Source organism: Oryzias latipes, chromosome 16, assembly GCF_053564925.1.
Source record: "Oryzias latipes strain Hd-rR chromosome 16, Olatipes_Hd-rR_3.1".
Lineage (NCBI taxonomy): Eukaryota > Metazoa > Chordata > Actinopteri > Beloniformes > Adrianichthyidae > Oryzias > Oryzias latipes.
In genome coordinates this window covers 23,372,248-23,381,728 of record NC_136252.1, presented here as the reverse complement: position 1 = coordinate 23,381,728, position 9,481 = coordinate 23,372,248, and the positions used below count along the sequence as shown (strand labels likewise).

The 9,481-nt window shown below is 38.0% G+C and overlaps 2 protein-coding genes across 2 annotated transcripts; both read right to left on the bottom strand.

Annotated features, from left to right (window-relative positions):
* Positions 1-1,150: 1,150 nt before the first annotated feature.
* On the bottom strand, positions 1,151-5,517 carry vamp1b (vesicle associated membrane protein 1b). Its single transcript, XM_004077974.5, has 5 exons — positions 4,791-5,517; positions 3,868-4,003; positions 3,592-3,750; positions 3,252-3,303; positions 1,151-2,929 (listed from the first exon to the last, which is right to left on the bottom strand). Coding segments are annotated over exons 1-5 (366 nt in total). The 5' UTR covers positions 4,793-5,517; the 3' UTR covers positions 1,151-2,912.
* A 2,115-nt stretch (positions 5,518-7,632) lies between these two features.
* Positions 7,633-9,450, bottom strand: mrpl51 (mitochondrial ribosomal protein L51). Its single transcript, XM_004077973.4, has 4 exons — positions 9,276-9,450; positions 8,990-9,095; positions 8,470-8,577; positions 7,633-8,151 (listed from the first exon to the last, which is right to left on the bottom strand). Exons 2-4 carry the CDS (start codon positions 9,078-9,080, stop codon positions 7,955-7,957), a joined length of 396 nt encoding a protein of 131 aa, XP_004078021.1. The 5' UTR covers positions 9,081-9,095; positions 9,276-9,450; the 3' UTR covers positions 7,633-7,954.
* Between the last annotated feature and the right edge of the window lie 31 nt (positions 9,451-9,481).

Genomic DNA, 9,481 nt, shown 5'->3' with positions numbered 1-9,481 from the left:
ATACTGTCTTCTATTGCATTGACAAAAAGTTGGAAATATGGCCTCTAAAGCACACAAAACAACCATTTACTGGCCTTTTAAATTATTCTTTCTTATTAAATGACCCCAACTTAACTCAAACAATTCTTGAGAAAAATGGCAGCTTGTTTATTAGGCATATGGTAGGATATAACCTCAATGCCATTGGCCGTGGGAAAGTTGTCTGCTGGAGATCAAAACAGTGATGTGCAATAGACCTCCGAGAACTGATGGATGCATAATGCATATCTATAGCTGTAAATGTCAATAAATACCTGATTTAGATATCTAGTTGGATGTGTCTGTGACCTGCGGGTAATTAGGTTACTGGCAAATGAAAAATTTAAGGGGTTAAACGTTTATACATTTTGCCATGAATTCGATTTTTAGCTGGTCTGTGATGAGTAAAATACTCAAATTTCATCAATTCTTCGTGTGAAAACAACTCATGAGTTAATGGAAATAATCTGTTGGCTCCTTTTGAGGTCACTTGCAAAAGCAAGAATTTTTTAACCACCTACAAATATTTTAAAAGAAAATAAAAGTCAGTATTTTATTTTTTTGGTTTTGAATTTAACCTTTTGCCTTTTAAGCATTTATTTGGTAATCTAATTACATTAAGGTTTAATAGTCTCTAATCTCTCAAACTCCACAAAAACAATTTGCTGTGTTTCCTTAAGAAATGTTATATCAGGTCAGTGGTAATTGTTCATGATAAAAATAACCTTTGGATGAAAAGGAAATTTCACATATTTATATACGTAATAGAAATATATTTTTGACTGATTGATACAGGCTTAGTGGGTAACACTTTCACCTTACTGTGAGTAGGCCCTGGTTCAAATCCCGGCTCTTTGATCTTTTCATGGATGTGTGGGTTTTCTCCGGGCTCGTCAACTTCCTCCAACAGTACAAAAACATACTTTTAAAGGTAAACTGGTGACCTTTAGGTTTAAGCGTGAGTGTGTCTGTCTGTCTTTGGCTCTGCAATGCACTGGTGCACGATCCAGGGCGCCCTACGCCTTTGCCCAACAGTCACTCAGTAGACTCTGGAAACCCATTGACACTGAAAAGGACTAAGCAGGTATAGAAAACGGATGATTGGATGGATAAAAATCCACTATGAATGCGGTGCACTTCATGATTTCTTTATTGACATCAGCAAAAGTGATAGACATGCATTTCTATTTTGCAAATCCAGTTGCATTTCATCGTGAATGTTCAGGTCACCAAACCCATTTATTTTTCTTAAATCAGGTTCAATTACCCAACAATATTGATACACAATATATTTCGATACTTCTGGCTTAGCTCTTCAGTTGTGCAGAAATGCACATTGACTTGATATTTTTTCTGTTTCATTAACTTTCAGAATCAGTCCAAAGAAAGAAACCAATCCTAAATTATACAGCAGCCTCCACTTCTAGACCTGAAGGAATTAGTATAAACATTTTCAGCATAAGCTGACTGATGGGTACGATGGTTCCACAAATACAATACTACATGTTATTGACAGTTCATAATAATAGTGTTTGCTTACGGTGTCTGAATATTATTTTTCTCTTACTAAAGCAAGTGGTTCTAACAAAACTTGGCAAACCTGTGAGCATGGTTGCATTATACGTTGCATATGCAGATCTGTTCGATCAGAAAGACGTTGGGATCCCACTAACTGAAGAAAAATGTACAATCGGCAGTAAGAATCAGAAATGGCAGACACAGAGATTACACAAAAGGCAAAACTACAGACACCGTTTGCCATGCAGGTTAGAAACACACACCTCCTTCAGGCCATTGTGGTTCTTCAGGCGACAGATGAGTCCGTTTTTTATTTTTTTTTGTCAGCAGGGGATGGCGAGGCCTGGCTCAGACTTTCCTAATCCTGTTCTTTTTCCCAGCAATCCTGCTGTTTCATAACCATATGGAGACGCACCAAAAAACAAACAAAAAAAAACTGTCCAAACAAGTTAGTTTGATAGGCGATGCTGCATCAGCTTATGGCTGTGACTCTGTCCACACCAGTGATGAGACTTTCCTCTCAGTCCTCTTCATGTGTTTGTGTGGAGATTGTCTGCTTTGTGTTTTTTCATCTTGTATTTTAGATCTAGCATAATGCCACCCAAAACCCCAGGCTAACATTGAGTTTATCTACAAGACTACTTCACTGATAGCTATCGATTCTAAATTAGGTTTCTTATTTATGCAGGACACTCCTACTCAATACTCCTACCACCTCTCCCTGAATCACCTCCTCCTTTCCCAGGTCCCTTTTTTGCATTTCTCCTTTCTTGTAATCTTTTTGCACAAGTTTCTCATGTGACAGGAAGTTGGACAGGAAATGGAAAAAGTTACTGGTAAAAGCTTAAGTTGATTTTGGACAATTTCTCACAAGCAAACAACATAAAGTTTAATAACTTTATCTAACATCGGTTAGTAAGCAGCAATGATTGCAGCAGTCTTGATGAAAGAGAGTCTGTTAGTTAGCAAACAAGAATAACAAAAAAATGAATGAGACAAAGCTTTGGCTTGACTGGACTGGAGACTACAAACTCTTGTTAAATCTCCCATTTTTGTATTTTCCCGTTTGTTCCCCTAAACATCCCTCTATCTCCGTCCTTCTCTTTCACTCTGCCGGATGCAGCCTTCAATAATACATGAGGAGCAGAGACAGGGGAGCACGAAAGAGACCTCATGGAGAACAGGGGAGCAAAGCAACATGAGGAAGAGAGCATCTTTGAAAACTACTGTCATGTTTGATGGAAGGCTGAGAAGATAAGGAAGAAATGGCTGAAAAAAGGGGAGGAGTGGCGCTTGGGTTAGTTCTGGTTTTTCTCCTCATCCCCCCCCCCTACATCCTCCTGAAGTTCATATCCATCTGTGGCGATGGGAGGAGCTCAGTAGAAGAAGTACACTGCAGATGGAGAAAAGAGTGGTCATTAGTGCAATGCAAAGCACATGTCATCTGTTCAGATCCAGACTTGGGTTCTTTCTTTTGGTCAAAATCTAGTGATAAGGTGTAGAACACTGAGGGTTCTGCAAAAAGCTGACAGCGCAAGAAAATGAGGCCTAATTTATTTTTGTTTTATGGAACATTCAGTGTTTAGCAGCACCAATGAAGTGACTCATTTGTGTCATGAGATTTATCACATCGTGTGAACGCGCTACCATAACTGTGGGAGGAGAGCCAGTGAACGTGTTCAGCCACTTTCAAACCAAAGGCACCTTCTACTCACAGAATATTATTCCAACCACAATGACTCCAATGATTCCCATCATGATCATCATCTGAAAAATGAAAACCACAAAAGACGGGTCACCATCTCCAAAAGATCAGAGCAAGTCTGTACAAAATAATATATTTCAGAGTTTCAGGTGAAAACTGGACTAATTGATGGGTTTTCTCTTTCTGCCCTGAAGCATCAGAGCTGCTTCCACAGCAGCTCATTACCACTTTATGTAGTTTTACATGCATTCCTCTGACTTTAAACTGGCATATGCTCAACAGAGATTACAATATAAGTGTCTCTTTGTCAGGAGTCTGTGTAATGGTCCATCACGGACTAATGTGCCCACCTTGCAGTTCTTCCACCAGTATTTATTTTTTAGCTTGGCTGCGCAGCTTTCAAACTGAGAGGCTCCGGCCTGCAGAGCGTCTGCTCTGTCATCCAGCTCTGAAAGCTTCTGGTCTCTTTCCAGAACCTTGTCCACGTTCACGCGCATGATATCCACTACCTGCAAAGGGCAATGCATTTAGTCTGATAAATAAAGGAGACAAGAATACATTGCATTTCCCATTTAACATTTTAGATGATATCTCTTTGACAAAACAGATATTTCAGTCTTGCTTACCTCCTCAACTTGGGCCTGTGTCTGTTGTAGCCTGCGGTTGCTGGACGTGTTGGGTGGGCCGGCTGGAGCTCCATCTGGGCCCGGTGCTCCTGGAGCACCTGGAGCTGCAGCTGGCGGGGCAGCATCTGGAGCAGACCTGAAAAATGGAATTGAAAATATTCTTCACAGTTCTTTTTTAATTATATTTTGCACATATATAACATATATGCTTTCCCTAGATCTTACTAAATTATGTACATGTGCATATTTTTAATGGGTCTGTTTAAAAAAACAATGTAAAATACAACAACAAAAAAAGTTAGATCTGGGTTTCTGCAATGGCTTAAAACTGTTATTATTTTTGGTAAGTAAATTTAAAAACCTCGAAAAAATGTTTGCAAAAAAGCTTCTTGAAAAGCAAAAATTTAGGAAAAAAAGAGGGGTTAAGAGATGCAATGGAGAACAAAAATGGTGTAAAAATAAATAAAAAAACTGAATAAATGAAGAACATATGATGAAGTGGAGAATAATAAAAATATACATTGATGACCACAAAAACAATGGTTGGACGGTGATAGAGATGATGTATAAAGCAAGAAGCACAGAGAACTTCTCATCCAAAAAGCATTCATCTGTTTAAGACAAAAATTTGGATTGAAAAAAAGTCCCAGGTTGGTTTAAGTGGTGACAGCAGTTACCCTCAGAATAAAGAATGAATAATTCACCAGAGCTCAGACAGAAATTTTCACTTGCGTCAGCAGAAACCATCAAGGGAATAAAAGAAATAAAAAGGAAGGGTCTAACAGTTTCACTTTGAGGAAAAAGAAATACATTCAAATAATCTAGATTAATCATGACCTGGCTGTGCTTATTAGTTAATGTATGTGTGTGTGTGTGTGGGGGGGGGGGGGGGGGGGCAGCAGGAAAGCCGCATTAATACTCACATCTTCTATGCAGCTGTTAGAACGGACTCACAGCGGCGGAGGAGGGGCGGCTGGAGAGGGGAGGGTCTGAAGTGGATGGAGGGGTAAAAAAAAAAGAAAAGACCCCAAAGATTTTTTTAAAAGATGCAAATTTGCAGGCAATTGCAGTCCAAACAAAAGGCAGAACTTTTAATCAGCAAAGAGGCTGGAGGAAGTGAGGGCGGAGGGTCTTCTTGGCGCAGTGGAGCAGATCTTTTCCAGCGAGTCTTTGAGTCATCAAAGTACCGCAGTACAGTAAACAGGTCGGGTGATAACCCACCAAAGGAAGCTAGGAGAGATGGAGGGGAAGGGGATCACTTGTAAATCCTAATCCGCTCCGGAGAAACGCGGATGCGGAGTCCCGCGCGCTGCATCCAGCTCCTCCAAGAGATGCTGAGTGTGCTGAGCTGCTCCTGGATGCTGACTGAGACGCGACGCTGATTGGCTCGCGGTGCAGTCGCCTCTTCTCAGATCTCTCCAAAAGGGAAATTAAAGAGAAAAGAAAATCCCGCAGTTTCAAATCCGAGCAGGAAAAGTACAGAGGTGACAAATGTGCAGTCTGACTTTCATCCCTCCTCTTCCTCTTTGAGTGGTTTTGCCCGCGCTAAGTGTTACGGCGCTGTGGACAACTGCAATGATGCGTCTCTCCTGCTCCCTTCTTCACTTGGACTTGTAACGACGGTGCAGTCCCCCCTCCCCTCTCCTCCTCTGCCTCCCCTCACACTTTGCAGTGCTGCAGCTCTCCGTGTCGGATGGGGCGGCGGGACGACACTGCGGTACAGTGGAAAATCTACTGTGTTGACTCCACGGTTTTCATCTCTGGACGGGATTGCCCCACTTTTTGCCCTCCTCCCGCATCACATTCCTCCCTTAACACGACTGATTCCTGTATCCTTCTCATACGCCATGATGTTTCCATTTTTATAAATGGGAGAAGTGAGGGAACTAAGCCTTGAAAATACATAAAATGCCCATAAGTGTTTAGATTGAGTAAACTGCATTTAAGCCTTATAGATCAAATTGTTTGTTTGGGCTTTAAATTAAACTGAAGCAAGTCTTTTATATTTCGTTTTTTGTGTATTTTCCTGCAACTATATAATCTAATTGTTATTATCACTTCCTGAATGAATGCAAACCATCAAGGATCTTTATAGCTATAAAAAAAATGGAGAAGTTGTCGTATATTTTTGTTTGGGAAATGTTGTGATGAAAGGGGGGCTGGTAAGCTTGGTAAGATCATTTTTTTCTTCATTGTAAGATTTTTTTTGTCAATTTAAAGAAAATCTGCCACTTATTTAAATGGTAAATGGCGTATACTTATATAGCGCTTTCTACCTTCTTATGAGGGTCCAAAGCGCTTTACAGTCACAGTATAGGGGCATTGTTTTGCATTGTACCAAATACTTTTGATTTTCATTCCTAAGTTCAAGTTTTAACTAGATATAATTAGATATTGATTTGTATTTGTTTGACAGTTTCATACAAAAGCTCATTGTTTTGGGACAGAAAAGGTTTTTATTCAATTCAATTCAATTTTATTTGTATGGCCCAATTGCACAACAACAGTCGTCTCAATGGGCTTCGTATTGTTGAACTAACTAAAGTTAGGTGGAACTCTCATTAATAGAAGCAATAATTTTTACATTTTAAAGTGGTACAAAATCTTTTTTTTTTGCCTGAAATACTTTGTTCTATGAGATTCATAAAAATTGATTCGTTTTTTTAATCCCACTCCCAATACATCAGTAAGACCCTGCAAGAGGAAATATAGGGAAACTGTATTTTGGATATATAAGAGAATATAAGTTTAATATTTGCTGGCTCCGAGACACATTGCAGATATTATATAGGTAATTAAGATTGTTTTTTTGTGAGCCAAGAACTAGACACATTTAGAAAGGCGCAATAAATTATTTATGAATTTCATTTAACTTCCATCTTGATTTTCTCTTCTCTGCTGAACCAGTCCTTCCTGCAATAAAGCAGCCAATAGCATTGTGCCATCGCCATGGTTAAAATTTAGATGATGTTCTTAAGTCCAGCCCTTCCATGCCAAACAGTAATATTCTTTGGAAGAAATTGAATATTAATTTTATTTTATTCCAGAACATAGAAGATCTTCACAAATAGTATTTTTACTACTGCATGTTTCAAACCTTTCAAATAAAAAAATGTATTTCAGTTATGAATCCTGTTCCTCTGCTCTCATGTCCTATTCAATCATCTGTCTTTTGACTGAAGAAATTGAAGTTTTTGTTTTTTTCCAGTCTTCCTCTATCCCTCTTTTGAAAGTACATGAACAGAAATACACAATTCTATCCAAATATCCCACCTTCATCCTCTTTTTGACAATTGCCATACTTTTGTTCTTAAAACATTTTACTCTGGAAAATCTATGCAAACATGTTTTTTTTGTTTAAATATTTTATTTTTTAAATTTGGATTATGAAAAGCTTCCTCTGTGCATCTTTTTCAAGAAACTATTTTATTCTTCTGCTTTTTTTTTCACAGCAGCTATTTGATTGAGATCCATTTCCACAATTTGCCAAGAACTCTCAATGTGCATTTTCAAGCTTTTCTGGTATCTGACTGCTGATGTTACATTAACATTTTTAATTATTGCTTCTATTTTGACTTCACTTAAAAAGAGCTCATGCAAACATTTAAACCTGCTGAAGCTTATCTAAAAGGCAGGATGAGAAATTAATGCTGATGTGGGACTTTTGTCCCTGGATGGAGAAATTTTAACTTTTTGGTTTTTATTCCGTTTTCCTTTTATATGAATCTTTATCCCATATGACATAAAAACACCCAAAACTCCAAATGTCTTAACATAGACCACAGTAGGCCTTTAATGTTCTAACAGAGTAAGCACCCTATTTAAATGCAAAAACACATAAACACAATAAAACATTTTGAAAGTTAAAAAAAAAAATTCCATTCCATATTTGTGATTTTCTTTCAAGATTTAATATATAGGTTTTTTTTAAAGAGGGTGAAAGGCATTTTTTAGGTTATTTTAAAACAATTAGCATGTACATAAAGACAAACATAAATCTTGCCTGAATAATGATAAATGGTACAGTACACAGAATATGAAGTCACACCCCTAAAAGCCTGCATTTGCTAAGATGTTGCGGTTCGCATCAGCGGTGTTTCCCCACGCGGTTAAATCGTTTGTAAAGAAAGCGGATCCTTTTCTCCAAGTTGTGCTTCTCCAGAGTCATCATTCTGTCTCCCACCATCTTCTTTTTTCTAATCAATCGCTGCAGTTCATTTCCTCTAAAGCCTTTGAGCCAGCAGGGGGCAGCAATGAGGTCTCTGGGATGAGCTTTAAAGTCTCCTGAAGACACATGTGCATAAACAAAAGGAAAAAAAAGTGCATTTTGACATTTAGAAAGACAAATTTAAGAAAAGATTACAGTCATAGATTGCATTAGTAGATAGTGGATCCACAATGAACAATAAGTTTAAGTGTAATACCTGAAAATGTTTTTTTTTAAATTACAGGTAACACACACAAAAAATAGATATATTAACAAAACTAAATAATAAGATAAACCAATATCCAATTAAATTTGATAAATTTCCTAATGCAAAGAAAAGGAGTTTGCAGTGTTTTTTAAATTACATGGAATTCGCTTCCATAAAGAACAATTACCCAGGATGCCAATGTTGTCATAAACTCCATACATGGTCCTCTTCTCAGTCCATCTGTCAACCTCTTTTGGTTGAGGAATAGAATGCATCCTTATCTGGCAAAATGTACCTAAAAATAAAGAAAGTTACCTCAATCAAAAACAAGTGTTTGAATATAAAGTAACATCCTCACAAGACAATTCCCACAAATTTAGACTACTGTTACAAGGTCAACTTATTAGGCAGCCACATGGGAACAATAACAGTTGATCTGGTTGAATTTAGTGAATAAAAATTAGACGTAAAAAACAGATTTAGTAATACAAGAGTCTTTTTCACATAAGCAAAGTTAACAAAAACAAATAACTTCAAACTGTAACGATGATCATGAATACTTACAAAGAAAACTACTTGGGTTGTTTATTGTCTGATTAAAAACTATGTCCTAAATTAATCTGAGATAAAGTTGTAGATAACTTTAGTTGTTACAAATAATTAGATTGACACAAACTGTAGCAGGAACCCTGAGGCGTCTGACTGACCTGTCGAGATGGTCCTGGCTGTGTGCAGCAGAGTCCCTGCAGACTGACACAAGGACCCTCCGGCTCTCAGCAAACCTCTCAAAGCCGACATGTCCGCAGCTTTCCTCTGTAAGTCAATAACCGATCATTAAGACCACAATAACGAGAACATTTGGCGTTTTATGCACTGGCTTTTCCCCAAGTCGTCTCAGCGTTAGCATCGCTAGCTGCCTTTAGCATAGCTTTACCTTAGCTTTGGCTTCACCAGACATTGAGACAAATTACGTTGTCTTCTTTAAGTCATTACCTTTTTCCACGCGTGTTAACAGTTGAGTGCGAAGTGAACCCTTTTCTAATTTTATATATATATATAAAATAATATTTGTATTGGCATGAAACTTGTGATAAAGTTTTATTGACGTTTCAACATGCCCCCTATGGCTGTCTCCATTTTTGCTATGAATCCCATAATGCAACGCGTGCAGTCCTTAGTGCGCAAGCGCAAAAAATGAC

What these genes read in the sequence shown, in the direction of transcription:
- vamp1b (XM_004077974.5), bottom strand. An exon ending in CACAGGCCCAAGTTGAGGAG is followed by an intron (nt 3,751 to 3,867) that starts GTAAGCAAGACT and finishes TGCCCTTTGCAG; the next exon opens with GTAGTGGATATCATGCGCGT. An exon ending in ACTGGTGGAAGAACTGCAAG is followed by an intron (nt 3,304 to 3,591) that starts GTGGGCACATTA and finishes TTCATTTTTCAG; the next exon opens with ATGATGATCATGATGGGAAT.
- mrpl51 (XM_004077973.4), bottom strand. Translation starts at nt 9,080, where the DNA reads ATGTCGGCTTTGAGAGGTTTGCTGAGAGCCGGAGGGTCCTTGTGTCAG. An exon ending in AGCCAGGACCATCTCGACAG is followed by an intron (nt 8,578 to 8,989) that starts GTCAGTCAGACG and finishes CTTTATTTTTAG; the next exon opens with GTACATTTTGCCAGATAAGG. An exon ending in TGACAACATTGGCATCCTGG is followed by an intron (nt 8,152 to 8,469) that starts GTAATTGTTCTT and finishes ATGTGTCTTCAG; the next exon opens with GAGACTTTAAAGCTCATCCC.